The sequence below is a fragment of the Larus michahellis genome, chromosome 2 (assembly GCF_964199755.1).
Source record: "Larus michahellis chromosome 2, bLarMic1.1, whole genome shotgun sequence".
In the NCBI taxonomy this organism is placed as follows: domain Eukaryota; kingdom Metazoa; phylum Chordata; class Aves; order Charadriiformes; family Laridae; genus Larus; species Larus michahellis.
In genome coordinates, this window is record NC_133897.1 from 98,663,942 (window position 1) to 98,680,365 (window position 16,424).

The 16,424-nt window shown below is 40.6% G+C and overlaps 1 protein-coding gene across 1 annotated transcript in view; it reads right to left on the bottom strand.

The window, feature by feature from the left end:
* Positions 1-4,464: 4,464 nt before the first annotated feature.
* MOCOS (molybdenum cofactor sulfurase) overlaps positions 4,465-16,424 on the bottom strand; it is a 226,150-nt gene continuing 214,190 nt past the window's right edge. Inside the window, exons 14-15 of the mRNA XM_074576354.1 lie at positions 15,695-15,799; positions 4,465-8,042 (exon numbers count right to left, since the gene is read on the bottom strand). Coding sequence (XP_074432455.1) covers positions 7,896-8,042; positions 15,695-15,799 — 252 coding nt within the window. The 3' untranslated portion in view covers positions 4,465-7,895. The remainder of the gene's footprint in view (positions 8,043-15,694; positions 15,800-16,424) is intronic.

Sequence of the window (16,424 nt, forward strand, 5' to 3'; positions counted from 1 at the left end):
GAAAAGTAACAACACAGACTTCAGAAAATTTCCTAATACGGGCAGTTTCTGAGAGATATGTGTGCATATGTGAAGGGAATTGTCTTCCAGCAAGCATTCCCCTCCACACATAACATGATGCCTGACTCTGTGCCTCCCCTCTAACAGCTGAATCACTCTGGATTTATTTCTCTTTGACAAATGTCACGGCCACTTTTCCAAATGACCGATCACGTAATATCACTGTACGGCTAACTCCTAGTCTTTACACTCAGAAAGCTGTGTCTTTAGACTTCTTCAGACTTCTTCAGAGCTAAATTCCTCGTACAAAATGGGAATTATAATTTCTAAAAATACTCCGCCCATCGGTATTTTGGGGCTGATTGATAGATGAAATTAGAAGAAATAGAACAGGGGGTAGAATGACCCTCCCAATCCAAATGTTCTTATTTGAAGCACAATATTTATTTAATATAAGTGCAAATGAATATGTTAGTTGCAATACCTGGCCGTCTCATTTAGATCACAGAATCACAGAATCACAGAATGGTAGGGGTTGGAAGGGACCTCTGGGGATCATCTAGTCCAACCCCCCTGCCAGAGCAGGGTCACATACAGCAGGTTGCACAGGAACGCGTCCAGGTGGGTTTTAAAGATCTCCAGAGTTGGAGACTCCACCACCTCTCTGGGCAGCCTGTGCCAGTGCTCTGCCACCCTCAGGGTAAAGAAGTTCCTCCTCATGTTTAGGTGGAACTTCCTATGCTCAAGTTTGTGCCCGTTACCTCTTGTCCTGTCCCCGGGCACCACTGAAAAGAGCCTGGCCCCATCCTCCTGACACCCACCCTGTAAGTATTTATAAGTGTTGATAAGATCCCCCCTCAGTCATCTCTTTTCCAGACTGAAGAGACCCAAATCCCTCAGTCTTTCTTCATAAGAGAGGTGTTCCAATCCCCTAATCATCTAATCATCTTGGTAGCCCTTGGTACCTCATACGTAACTTCTTAAATACATGATTACTTAGCTTCTTAAATACATGACTGCTGGCTTGCGTTGTTTTTGCACTTAGAAAAAATGTCTGGTAGGAATCCACTTGCGTTTATCATAATGTTTCATGCATGCCCTTGATACACACAGCTCTCAATCTTCCTTGACTAATTTAACCAATTGTTTCAGGTTACCCACTCCACGAAATGTCAGATTCTCTCTTCCTCAACATATTCTCCACTTTGCACATAAAGAGCTCCAAATTACCAGGCCATGCCAAGTGGGAAAGGCATGTGAGACTGAATGAATACCAAATGACTCCATGACACGAGAACATAATGTAGCATGAGAACTTGACAAAGTACTGCCTTCCGATAAAGCCATGCGCAACTAGCGAACGAAAAATCCTCCGAGTTTAGCAACCTAAATTAGCAACGTCTATTGGTTTTTAATTGTTTTGAGAGTCTCTGGCTGCAAGATAGAAGCCAGCAGACAAATTTTGAGCGGGGCGCAAATTTTGAGCCAGGTCACACGGTGTCTGGAGAGGGACACGGGGCCCTGGGCCCGGCTCTGCGCTCCTGGGAGCTGCTGAGAGTTCAGCCGGCCTATCTGTTGTAAGCTGCTCCTTAGTGCGAGGAAAGACGATGAAAGGGAGAGGATACAAAGCTGCATTACAAAAATTTATCCTGCACTTTCACGTGTCTGAGGGCTCATTCTGTCTGCGGGGACAGCGGCTGAGTATTTTCCAAGACCAAAAATAAAATGGTTTAGACCATTTAGACTTCTTGTGCTTAATATATATATAATATATATATTATATATTATATATTATATAATATATTATATTATATTAATATATATTATATAATATATATAAGTAGACGCAAACTCTCCCAGACACTGAGTGTTTGCAAGCTGTGCCCAGTTCCTGTAGCTTAGGTCTTTTTTTTCTAATTGACTAGACATTACTGAGGAACACTGTAGCTTTTTGCAAGCACTGATTGATAGATAAAGACAAGAACCTTCTCTTTTCAGGCGTATTAAATCATTACATCCACCTTTGGATAGCAAGTCAAACACAGAAATCTTGCATTCTTGTTCCTTAAAACAGAATAAAGACAAGCATTTGGCATAAGACAAATTCAATTTCATTTCAGTATTGAAAGGTTTGCTGGAAGAAACTTTTTGATTATGACAGTAAATACAAAGGTTCTGAGGATTAGCAACAGTCCAAAGCATTTGGCTAAACCAGTGAAATTACAAATAGCTAATACATGACTCACTGGGAATTATATCCATGAACGACGGATACCTCAGAGGCTCTTCTCCATTTGTAGAAGTGAATAGATGGTTTCAGCAGCGCAGGGCCTTCTGTAGTCTTCCAGTTTTGTTTTGCTTCGGGAAATAATAACTCACCGACTTTTCAACAGCTTTATCTGATTCATCTATTATAAGTACCAGAAAACAACAGACTTGACATTAGATCATGGCTGGCTTTTCAAACACAGCCTCATGGAAAACACAGCCCTTTCAGAAACCAAAAGCTGATTTCACTTCTGGACTGAGGAACCATTAACAATCCCGGCCAGAATACTTTAACCCAGATGGGACACTTACCTCTGAAAAACAGCAAAAAAGATGGAATATACTGATTATCTAGGAGAAGCTGATGTTGACACCCAGATATGCAGTGTGTTGACAAGTTTTGGAATAGATCAGCTCACAGAAGAAACTGGGTTTAACACTGAAATGCACCTAATTATAGGCGATGCATGAACCATGCAAGGCCAGACGCTCTTCATCTGAGATCAATGTCATTTCAAATTTGCCATGAAACTGCTGTACTAAATCAAGTTCCCTGATTTCTCACATTTCGTCTTACTCGGTGGGTATTTGAGAAGCCCCTCAGCAATTTTTAGTGGCAAATGCTACAACACGCATTTTTTTTGTTTGTCCCCTTTCCCATCCTGCCTTCGCCATCGTCTGCTCCCCAACAGCACAATTCTTGCATATCACCCTTCCAGGATGACTTCAGCAGAAAAATGACTACCTTGTTCTGTGACACATATTTCTGGGGTTATTACACAGAGGTTTCTGATGCACCTCTGCACATGGCAGTGATGCTCAAGGGTGCCCCATGTCAAACCTGCCTAACATCTCTCCCTGTCTGCAGTCCTAAGTGGGTCACTTCGCTCCTTATGCAGGGCACCTGCCTGTTTTCTTTTCCACTGGAAGGGACCCACAACCGCCATCCCCCTGAGTGAGCGGCAAAGTAAGCTAGTTGACACGAAAGGGAGGGAAGAGAGACTTAAATGGCACCTTGCTTAAGAGGCACCTCTCTGTCGATGACTTACTCTGAGTTACTTGAATCCGATTTATGGGCCTGAGGGATACCTACGTCCTTTCTTTCCTAAAAAAATTACAAACTGGGTGGCGAAGGCACATGTATCACTGTGGTCTTTTAAACTTTGACTGTAGGAGATGCCACTTTTCTTTCCCTCCCACGTTTTCCTTTTCATTGTGGCCTTGTGGCCGGTGCACCTAGCAAGAAGTCAGAAATGTGAGTTCATTTTCATTTCTGCTTTTGAGGACTCAAACTGGTGCTTCCCCTAATGGCCTATTCCAAAACATGCTTGGGGCGTTCTCTATTCTTGCTGAAGTTCCAGCTTGTACTTAAACGGTGGTGGCCAGGGGAAGGAGACAGGTCTCTGTAAGCCGCTGTCTCACGTGTCCAGCAGAGAGGAGGAGCGCTCTGCCTTCTCCTCCTTTCTCTGGGGCTGTGTCTATGTTTTGTCCAAGTAGCTGCCTAATGACAGCTGTATAATCAGACAGACAGGGATGCACCCACATCTTGCACCTCCATAGGAGTGACCTACCTGTTGGGTTACAGAGTCATGCTCTTCTTCCCCTCCCACCCTGGGTGAATCCAAAAAAGCATGAGTAGCTCGCAGTCACGTGCCCATGTCCCTCTCTCTCTGGCCCAGTGAATCACAGATCATTTCCATGTAAACCTCATGAGAAGGCAGGGATGAGCCTTCGCAGTGATTCCCACACACACCCAGTCCTGTCGAGTCCCCAATCTCGCCTACTGACTGATGGGTTAGGCAGTGGAGAAAGACGGTGTTGGATCCCTCCAGGCAAAGGAGAGGGAAATGAACCTTCTCTTCTCCAACACCCTTGGTGAGAGCTCCAACCTCTGGGTAACAGAGACGGCTCCAACAGGACGGCCTCTGGACATATTTTAAAGGAGACGGGTGATTATTAGTGCATTTTGTGCAGGGCCTGAGCTGAGTGTGCAACTGATTGGCATGCTGACTAGACAGACAGAGGCTGTCAGCGCAATAGCTGGAGGAACACCTCACCTGTGAACCCCAGCAGCAATGAGACATCCTGTCAGTCCTGAGCCACATCCTTGCCCCGTGAGCCCAGCAATGCCTCCAAGCAGAACTTAGCATCTCATGAGCTCAAAGGTCAAGAACGCAAGCACCACCAGTAGACACGTCAAGCACAATATATATTTTATTGGTTTCATTTCCAAGAAAGTTAAAAACCAGTGTGACGAAGAAATGCATAGCATAATCCCTACAATTTATGAGCAACCATCATGTCCTTCCTTTTGATTTGTGTATAATTTTGACAGAAGGGTGACCTAAAATTTTGACCGTATTTTGAAGGATGCCATTGAAAGTATATAAATCATAAACTGTATCTGAAATATCTTAGTCATATCAGAGAACACAGAGTTCAGAGGCTTCTCCTAAAAATGCTGATTTCCGTTCTGTGATTTCAGCCTCCTGGTTATTATTAGAGCTTGTAATAATCACCATTTTTGCCTTGAGATTTGAGAAGGAGTTAAGTCCCACAGAAATTGGGATATGTCTGAATAATTCATTGTAAGGAAATATGGATTTAGTTTTCAAATATATAGAAGACTTTCTACATACAGCACTCTGGAAATACTGTATTAAGTAATAAGGATTTCTTGTCCATATAAGGTAAACATACATATGCAATTAGTCCAAAGATTTAGTTTTGCAGCAATGGGAGTACTTAGATGAAAGAGCCTACATTCATATGAAATGGTCCTTTTTCTGTATACTCTGAAGATTGAGAAGTCGTCCCTTATAGAACATATAAGCTTTCTACCAGTGTTTCAAAGTGTTTATGCCCTTTTAGTTCCTGCAGTACCTGGGATTGCATTTATGCTAAGTTTCTTCTCTCTCTGAATTTTTTTCACATTATGGGAGGGATGTTCTTCCTACAAAGTTACAGTGCATGTCATTTAAAAGTGATTCTTCCTACTTCAAGATTTTCCACAGAGTATTGGCACTGAGAAGAATTTGTCTTCATTGATGGGAAGACAGATCAATACTGGCGGGAACACTCCACTTGCTAGAAGGGAAATATTATCCTTTGTTGAGACGAAAGATTCCTTATGTCTCTTCCATCAATCTGAAGCGCTGTGACATTTCCTATCACTATAGCACAAGGATGTTCCTTCTGGGAAATGCACAGAATATACTAATGAGTATGTTCATACATCAGAGAAAATCTTTTTTTCCCCCTGCAAAAACGACAAAATTATTCCTGATCTAATATTACTAAGCCACGGCAGAGAGAAAGTGTAATTGCCTGTAAATAATAGGTCAAAATGACTAAGCATGACATTTTTAAAGTTCAAATCCTCTCATCCCTAGTTATCATACATTGCATTAAGGCTATTCACAAACAGTATTTGTCAAGCCACTGTGTACCAAAGTGACTTATTTTGTAGTAAATCCAATAACAAGTGAAACAGAGCTTGCTGAGGTTTGCTTTCAATTTCCTTTTCTAACTTCTGTGCCATTTTAAACAAATGACGTACTGGTGAGGTGAAGAGGACAGAGCAAAGCACCAGAGATCACCTGAAGGTCAGCATACAGCAGGTCTCTCCATATTAAATTTGCCAGAGCTGTGCTCGCTTTCTATCCCACAAAACACTGCTCTGCATAACAGAAAGGCAAAGAGTGAAGCAGTTAAGAGATTTAGATACCAGGAAACCGCTTTTCAAGCTTCCAAAAAGCCTGCTCATTACAACATCAGATAATTGACTATTAGACAGATGAAACCCCAGCTTTTCAAAGCAGACATCAAGGAGCAGTGCTTGGGCTCTGAAGTGGAAGGTGCAACTCTCAAAACTGATCCTCAGTTTACATACATATGAAACACCTCTCTCTTTCCATGTATTTTACGGCAGGTTGTAAGAAACAGATAATGTCTCTTCTCATTTCCATTACAAAGCTCTGCTGAGAGACTAATAAGAGTCTGTTCCAGCTGAAGTGAGTAAAACCACTTCTTCAAAAGAATGAAAAAGAAAAAGAAAGATGAAACCAGTTAAAAAAAAAAAAGAAGAGAAAGAAAAAAGACCATTTTTGAATTCTGATTCGCACACTGGGCGATGTGCTTCTCTTTCCCCATTGTACGCCACTCTGCGGTAGTTGGTCCCCTTTCAGAATGACTGTTTGACCAAATCTTTCACCAAAGCCTCTTGCTCCCCTCCAGGGATATACTCAAACAACTCAAGGATTGCTTCAGCCAGAAGCACTTTCACACAGTTTGAGCCAAAATTGCCCCAAGGAAGACCTAAATCATGCTGGATGAGAGTTCTGACAGTGCTTTTAACAGGGTCGAAATTTCACTTCCCAAATGGCAATAGAGCAGCGAAACTAGGAGAACTTCCTCTTCCAGAAGGACTTCCTGGAAACATGAAATCTCCCTGTGGAAGGCTGGACACATGTTGGGGTCATAAAACACCTGGCCTCAATGTGTTCAGTCTTGCATTACATTGACTTTCCATGTGCTTTTTTGCTGTGTGGCTTGCTTTATTTATTTTTTTTAATTTTCACACTAATTGATATTTCAGACTAAGTCCTAGGTTTCAGACATTTGCTCTCAGAAATCAGAAAGCACGAGTCATATTTAGGAGAGTAAAGAACTCAAAAGCCTCCTAAGAAGGATATTATTAAATGCACCAAGAGTAAGAAAAAAGAATACTTTGACCTGTTCAGGATGGAGAAACATCCAAACTTTCAAGAGTTCCCTTAAGTGGCCATTAGAGATGTCTGAGGATAAACAAAGTTTGTATAAAATACATGACTGTATTAGTTGAAAAATCTCTAATTAGAAAAAATGTGTCAACATCCACAAACACATAAAGAAACAAGTGTTTGGGAAGTCATCACATAAAATAAATCAGATGGAAATGTAGCAAATGGGAATGAGAAAAAGAAGTCAAGAACGAATGGATGAAATTGCTTCACAGGGAATGTGTTTTGCAAACAGTATATTGAATCTTCATTGATCATTGTGCCTTTTTGGCATCCCCACACACTGCTCCCAAAGAGGGAGTCACAGATTTCCCAATAACAGTTCCCTCTTGTCTGGCGCCTTCAGACTGTCTACACACCACCTTCAGTTTCATTTTTGAAAAGCTGGATGGACTGCTACTCTCACACCATTCTCCCACTGTTCCCTTCCCACCCACATTGTTTCTAAAATATATTCAGCATCCTCTCTCCCAGTTGTGGTTTTAACAAAGCAACATAAGGAAGTAGTGTGTTGTTGTGTTTACTTTCCTTCATTGAGATGTGGGTTTCTGACAACGATGTTGAGCTTGCGTTGGGAGTCATCCACCAGTAAAACTTGATCAAACCTGTTGCATCCTGAAGCAATTGAGCAAAATAGAGTTACGGCTGCTGTAACATAATCGCAAGCAAAAACATGTAGGTGAGCTGTAATTATCAAGGGTTCTGCCATCTGATAACATTTACAGCAAACAGAAAATCAAAAGACTTAAACCAGAAGCAAATGAGTGGAAGCTTTTTCTTTTTTTGAATAACTGACTACTGACTTTTCCCTGGAATTGCACATAAATCTTATCTCCACCAGAGAATCTATCCTGAACATTTTTCTTCACTGGATGTCGGGGGCTGAATTTCTGTATTCTCCTTCAGCACTGGAAGTACTTGAGACCCAACCGATAAAGTATCTGGAAAGGATGAGCACAAGGGCTGGTTCATCAGGTATATGCCAAAGTTTGTCTGAAAAAAGCAAAACATTTTTTGAGATGCAACTCATGTTAAAGTAATTAGATCTATGGAGGATCTCACAACCCAGATACGTTCAGAAAAACAACCTTGCTTTAAGAACAAGGAGGTATGTACTATCTGCATGCAATTAAGAACATTTTTAACTAATTACCTATAATAGACTGGTAAACAAAAGCTAACCCCATGCTATTCAAGAAGAATACCTTAAGTAAGTGGATAAATAATGTAATATTTCATCATGAGTTCCACAGTATCATATATGTAATTTACACTCCCTCACAGTCTTGTTATTTAATGACTCTTCTGGCAGTTAATGCATTATCACAAATAAAGGCTAGGCAGCACGAGAATGCATGTATGTTCAAACGGTGAGGAAAAGTCTTGCATCTTCTACCATGAATTATTCACTTTGTTAAGAGAACTTTGTTCTGTCTAGCCTTTGTGAATTCCCCATTTGTTTTTATGAATATTGTAGTATATTTTACAGAAAATATTCAGAAAGTTTGTTTTATTAGGACTGCCACTGGTTGTCTGTCATTACCTGTGAAGCCATCCTACGTAAATATTAGAAATACTTAGATACGTGTCCTTGTGATACCGAATAATAAAGAACAGAGGAACAGAATAACCACTTCACCCACTGACCATACAACCCTCGCAGGCACCCAAAACCTCATCTGAGTGTCTGCACTCTTATGTGTGGTCTTAATCTTAAGCACGTTGAACGTTAAAGTTGTAGCTGTGAACAGCTGGGCATGATCTGGAAATGTCACAGTAAGAGACTGGTGTGTGGTTTTGTGGTTTTGTTTTCCAACAGTGGAGCATTAAGAAATGCGCAAGAAACAGACTTGCAATCTCATGATAATATTTTCCAAACGATTAGATAATAGTTAATTAAAGAAATATGTAAAGTTAGAACTAAAGGAATGCTGAAGACAGTGTTAAATTGATAATTGATTTATAGACTTCTGAATGTCTTAGTTCTTCAAACTGAGGACCTTGGAAACTCAATATAATTTTCTTGTCTTTTCTTACAGCTTTCAATAAAAAGTATTTTGTTTTGGTAGGCCACAGCGAAAACGTACTAGTCACTCCAAAGTGTAAAGTAAATAAATACACAAATGAAATTCATTTGGTATTTCTGAAAAAAAAAAAAAAGTGAAAATAATTAAAACAAAACTCGTCTCCTCCATTTCCTGATTACATTTATTGCCATTGTTTTCATTGATGATCCTTAAATTGAGGGAATTACATTTACAGTAGGTTTAGAAAAATATACTAGGTAAAAGGAACTGCAATAAATTTAAAAAAATAGTGTCAGCTGAATTTAAAGGAGCATATTTGACAGACTAAATATGAAGGCAGTATGTTTTCTCCTGTTCTTACGCTGTATAATTAAATAAAGATACAGTAATGAGGTAACATGAACCAGCTTTTAGTCTTCGAGGAATTAGCGAGAAGTAAGGCTGAGACCTACTCCCAAGTTATAGAGATGCTGTAAAGCAGAGGTCTATCCAAACATGGCCTCAGACTCTGAATTTGGGTCCTTCTGTTCCATTTGTAATCCTAAACATTAAGAAGAAAAAGAGCTCCCAAGCAGAGCTTTTTGTCTACTTCTGCTATTCCTTCACCTCACTGGCATTTCACCTATATGGGTTATGAGTTGGACCTGATCAGGTCTATCCTATAAATGACAGTTTGTGGATACCTGTGACCATAATGGTGTCTACGCTGGTGGACACAGGGTTGATCCTTATGGTCGGTGCTGTAGTACTTAATGCCGAGGAACAACTGCAGCACAGTAAGATCCCAATCCTCTAGCACAGTGACTGTGCTGGATCAACCATGATGCTAAAATGGTAAGTTAGTAACTGTTTCATTTAAAATATTAAAGTGCAGACTATTATTTTTCCGTTCCTGCTTTTCCCTTATTTGTTGACAAGCTGTGGTTTCTCTGTTGGCATAAATGATGAGTTTTTCAGCCTTGTGGTTAATAACCTGGATTTACTTCCTATATCCTAGTGCAAAAATGACAGTTGCCATAATTTTGTTGCTTTAAAAAATCAGGCAATAATAAAACCAATATTGTAAAATGAATATTAGTCCCTGCTACACCACATTTCACACAGGAAGGAATTTTGTAACTCATCTGTGAAAATGAACTTATTTGATACATGAGAAGTTTTTATTTATATTTACTGTATTGACATCTTGATTTATCTTAAAATGAGACTAAAATAAATCTGGGCAGATTGTTCACTGTGGAGAATTTAATTTCCTAATTTTTCTACTGTTGTAAATCATTTAGCACAATTTTTTTTTTTTCTTAAAGCACTTTAAACTGTTCAGAATTATTTAAGAAAAGGCATGTGTGGATACATCATATCTTCAGGAGTTCTCAAATACTATTTTAATACTGGTCCTTCTTAGTATTTCCGTACTCTGATTAGGCACCTAAAGTCTCACAGTAGTTTCTTCAGTGCCGAGACTGGATGATGCCTAAGGAGTTTTCAAGGTGACAGTTATAATGATGGTATACATATTTTAGTACTAATACCTGCTTGGAATTGCTGATCTCTTTCTTTTGTGAATGTTCTTAAGACCAAAATTTAGCTTGGGATTACCAGAAGTGGATTTAGTATCTCTTAAGTAAATTTCCTTGTTTTTTCAGTAATTACAAATATTGACACAGCAAATACTGATAATAGCGCACACACACACACCCCAAGCAACCACAAAAGCTGTACATCCTGCCATTTCAGCTGTTTCAAGAGAAAGATAAAATGTAGGAATTGGCCCTTCTCACATTTCACTGTTGAAAAATGAGGCTTTCAGACGCAGAGATTACAGCCTGCAGAGTTATTACAATGAACCGCATAATCTCTCTCTCTGCTGTTGCTACCTTTTCCTGGCTTCAAGGGCATTTTATTCTGCATATAACCTCCCTAGAACACACCAGGAACTGGGCAGAGAGTGCTGGACTGTGAGTTCTGTGCCTTTATCTGCACAGCCTTCTGATGGCAGCAGGGGCTCTTCCCACCAGTCTTTAACTTCACAGGGACACAAAAATGTAAAGCTTCTTGATTAGTAAAAAGCACGACACTTCACTGCTGGGAGAAATAGATAAAACCTACTTATTCTTGCCAACAGTGAATCATATGATAGTCATCACACTCGCTTAAAGGAGGAGCTATAAAATGCTGTCATTCTTGCATGTTGTTTCAAGTACATTTACTGGATCAACAGTAATATGCACTGCTTAGGTATCCACTGACAGAGAGATATCCCTGGGTGCAGTATCTCCTTTTGTAAAATAGAAACCTGAGGTGCTACATCTGACAAAGGCTGAGCTGAGATGCCTTCAAGCTACAGCTCCTAAACAATCAGTTAATTCAGACTAGCACTTGGTAGGGAAAATGCCCAGCTAGAATGTGTAACATGCACACAAGTGATACTGCAAGCTAAAACTTAACTTTGGATGGATGAGTTCTGGATTTTGCCCCTGGAAGTAGCTCTCAGCTGCCTTCTCACAATAGATAAATTTATCTGTTCACGACTGTTCATTTTATTCATACAACAACATAACCTCCCTCCCATGCAAAGGTTTGGGAGATGCAATTATTAAAGTAGAATTTTTTTTTTTTTTTTTTTTTAATGTAATGATGCTTTATTAGCCCTGGATTCACCAAAACTTATTAGTAAGGCCTTACAAAATAGGAGAGTGGAAGCACTCACTTTCAACATGCTGATTTTTCATATTGGTAAAAAAGGGAAACTTTTAACTTGGTGTCAAAAACCCCCATCTTGTTTTGTTGGAAATAACTGGACAGCAGAATGTTTTTCTAAGAACTGTTTTTCCTTTGTTCTACCTTAAATAAATGCATTTTCCAGTTCCGCCACCAATGAGAAAAAAGAATCATACTATTTCAGAGGTCTGTTAATTACATCAATCACTGTTTGCAAACGTTCCAGATCTTTGGATGAAAAGCACTGCATAGTGTAAAGCCCTGCATTACTATGAAAATGATGATAATGATGCATCAGATAAGAGAAGTCATTTGCTACCCTTGCTAACGTTTCAGTAAGCAGTCCAAAGGCACCGCGTCTAATTCTGCAGGGAAAGAAGCTCTCCCAAGGCACATAAAGGAGGATCGACAGCCCGCAGGAAAAAACACAAGCCTTTTAGTGTATGCGGGCATGTGCAAACATAATGGATTTCCCTTGATGTACCGCTATCCATACACTTAGGCTGGGGCAGGCTGTTAATGCAAGTCCCAGCTTATAGCGCTGCTGCAAATCTACCCACGGGGCTTCCGCTATTGTTAGCCTTAAACTGCATCTGCAAGACACAAGAAGACGGGCGAGAATTCAGTGTTCTGTCTGTCTGTGTGTGTTTTGCATCAGGTGGTGACGCATGTGAAACAGCGTGTGGCTATTTTTATGCTATTTGCTTAATGTAGTTATCTAGTCTTTCGTAGTCTCCCGCAGTAAGAGAGAGAGCTCCGTCACAGAAGGAGAGCTCGTTTTTTCTTTTCAGTCAAAAATTACAGAAGGAATCCTTAATGAGTATTTCTTCAGAACTGATGGCAGCGGAGCTCAAGTTCGCTTTGTAGAGGTGTTCATGTTTTATTTCAAACAATGCGATAAAAGGTTTCGTAAAAAGTAGCTGGCTAGGCTTCAGCACCCTGATTTACATTTATCGGGAAACATGCAAATTGCTTGTGTGGCTAATTACAGTAGCTGGTTCTGACTTTCAGCTGCAATCTGTCTATGCAAAGCCTCAATCCTTCAACTTGGAGCACCAGGTTCTCAGAGTCTCAGAGGGATGGAGAAAAATATGATTTCTGAAATAAATATCGAACCATCTCTTACAAGCCTCACTTTATTTAGCTCATTATTGAAGTTCATTGGCAGTGCTGTCATTTGGGCTGCCAGTTTGATAAAGTTCGATATATTTTTCCAGGTTGGTGCTCTTGTAAAAACAAAAGAAAACGGTAAATATTGACATCTTTCTCTCTTATTAAGCATTCAGGATTTGATATCCATTTGTATGTGCAGTATCTTTAAGGTTTTGGAAACCGAGCAACTACAACAGCCTTTCAACAATATCAGTTCCCCTTGTACTGGGAAATTAGCTTAGATCTTATTTTGCTGCTTTTGTTGTTTGCAGTTCGAATGGCGTTATTGACAGCTGGGAACAAACTGCTAAATTCTTTCACTGAATCTGTATCTGATAAAAAAAGAAAATGAAGTCCATCAGATGACTCCTAAACAGAAAAGCGCATGCTAGAGCCATGAGTCACCAAAGGATTAGCTCCGCAATTTAACACAGTCACATGGGTGTTCTTTCTCTCTCCCCACTGTGAACTGTGAAAGGTTTGGATTAACATCCTCTGCTAGTCTGTTTAGCACACTGAAGATGCCACAGTCCTCGGGTGCTACTCACTGACAATCAGCTGGTGACCATCATCCCACAGATGATTGCAGGAGGGATGGGCTCTGAGGTCTTCTCAGACCAGTTCAGGCAAAACTGCCAGTTCAAACTCTCTCTTTCAGCTGTCAAGCTAACCCAGAGGAGTTGCCCTTATGCAGAGCGGGGCACGCTCACAAGATCCCAACTGCCAGCAGCACTGGAAGATGGGAAAAATAAAAATAAAAGAGCTGAAGGCCTGGTTCTGTGCAGAATGAATATCGTTGCGCAGGGGAGGGAAGCAGAGCACTCCCCCGCTGTGAATAGCAGCACTGTGCTCTGCAGCGCCTCGCCTTGCCATGCGTCTTTCATCTGGCGCCAGGTTGTTCTCAAGAGGCTGGATCGCTTGTTCTGCCTTCCTTCTGTTTGAAGGAGTTACTTGGTTCTAAGAGCGCTCGTATCAAGAATCATAGAATCATTTAGGTTGGAAAAGACCCTTGGGATCATCGATTCCAACCATCATCTCCACTCTACAAAGTTCTCCCTTACACCATATCCTCTAACACCACATCTAAACGACTCAAACACATTCAGGGATGGTGACTCCACCACCTCCCTGAGCAGCCTATTCCAGTGTCTAACCACTCTTTCTGTGAAGAATTTTTTCCTAATGTCCAGCCTAAACCTACCCGGCTGCAGCTTGAACCCATTCCCTCTTGTTCTATCGCTAATTACCTGTGAGAAGAGACCAGCACCAACCTCTCTACAATGTCCTTTCGAGTAGTTGTAGAGAGAAACCTTTGCCTTGCTGAGTTAATCAGGATGAAGGAGAAGCTCATCTTTGGTGTGGGAAACACGCAGAAGATGCATTGCCTCTCCTGAGAATCTGTGTCCCAGGTAAGGTTTTGCTGCCATTTGAGAAGGTCCCTGAATACAGAGTGCTCTCCCTCTATGGAGGATTCAAATCATAATCCAGTAAAACCCACATGGGTAGAGAAAGTCCTCTGCATACCACACTCCACGTAGCAGCGTCCTTGCCCAGAGTGCCAGAATGTGCTCTCAAGTGTCCCAGATGTTCCAGTTGTGGCTCACCATTACCTGGAGAGAGCTCTTGTCCTCAGGCTACCCACCACGGCCAAGAGCTTGTCTCACAAAGGCTCATGTGCTGTGGCGATCTGGATGCCAGAGCCTGCTGTGCCAACCCCAAGTCATCTCAGGTCAGCGGGAAGCTGTGCCGAGACAGCCGGCCCCTGCCTGCTCGCCTCTCCCCCCTCTCACTCTGTACCAGGCGGCTGGCTCCGAGACGGAGCCGGCGGAGCCATTCACCAAGGATAACATTCATCAAAAATGGAGCCCTTTGTTTGCCTCATGAGTCACTGAGACGAATCAATTTATTATTTTTATTTTTTTTTCCAAACAAAGAATGCATTATTTGTAATTTGATTGTGCATTGTTTTGGTGAATAATTTTCAACCTATTTGTTATTGCTCCGCCTCTGTGCTGTGCCCAGTCTCTGGTGTTTGGCTGGTATTGGCAAGGCCTCTGAGCCCTGACTGGCAAGCGAACTTTTACAACAGGAGTCCAACGAACAGGAAGCAATGAATTTAGAGTAAGGATTTTCAGCTAAATAAATACTCATAAGGAGGTTTGTGAAGCTTTTGGGATGCCAAACTGTCTAGCCATTGTCTGAGCACTCTCAGTTCCAAGAAGCAATGCAACCTTAGGAAGCAGAAGGACTCCAAACGAACGCCTGTATTTCACACTTATTCTCCAGTCACTTTCTTAATCAATTACTCTCCACTTTGACTACATTCACATCTGCTCTGTTTTTCCTGCTAAGTAGTTTCTCACAGTAAGAATACACTTCAGTCTCATGAGCTAACTGTATCATTTCAAACACTTTCTTATTTTTCTGCAGATTTCTCTTCTTGAGTGACATCAGCTTGTGTTTTTCAAGACCAAAATAAACACATTGTAAAGCAGTACATACTGAGTAAAAGCAAGCACGGTTAAAATAATGCATATTAATACTCAATTTCTGAATAAAAAACATGTTGAGCATTTTATGGAAATAAACCATGTCGTATCTGGGTTGTAAGTGCATCCTCTTTTTACTGAAAAAACAAATGGTAACAATTAGCATAACAACTTAATCATGAATATTCTTTCAGCAGATGCATGCAATGAAGTCACTGTATCTTTCCATACAGCTATTTTGGAGTACTGTACTGACCTTTCTACCTCTGGCTGCAGACAGGGACTGCAGAAATTCTTTGTTTCGTTCCCCAGACTGTTGATCAATGCAGATTATTTGACATCTGCTACACGGACCCACAACCTGAAATTTCAGGTAAAGAAGGTTTACAGCTGTATATGAAAGCAGTACAACACAGAACAGTACAAGCTTCTGACCATCATATTATCTTAAAAACATATCTTTCATGTACTTTTCCTGTGTTCTTTTATTCTATAATTATGCAAGAAGTCAGGCCTGTGCACCTAAAGTAGGTACATTTTCAAAGGGTCTACTTGTGAAGGTCTCCCTGACTTTTTAATTCATTTTTTCTTTTCTTTTTTTTTTAGAAAAAAACTTTCCCACAGACACAATCTGAGAAATCATAAACATTTACATATTCGTATTTCCTGATGGCTTCACTTCATCTAGGGGCTGGCAGGGCTACTTGCCCAAAGGGGAACTGAATACAAAATCAAGCTAGTGTCTCAGGATTTAACCCAAGAAGGATTTTCTTGGAGTTAAACTACCAGGGTTTGGTTGACGTTGCTTCAGTGCAGCTGAAATACACAATATCCCTCATTCTTTCTGACAGGCATAGCACTCGTAGATAATCAGAATGCAAGATGTGAATTTTCACAAGTTTATATAATCAGAAGGAATAACGAGAACCTCTACTGCAATATCATACAAGAGCATGGTTCTTAAAGTTAATTCTTGTTTGAATTCT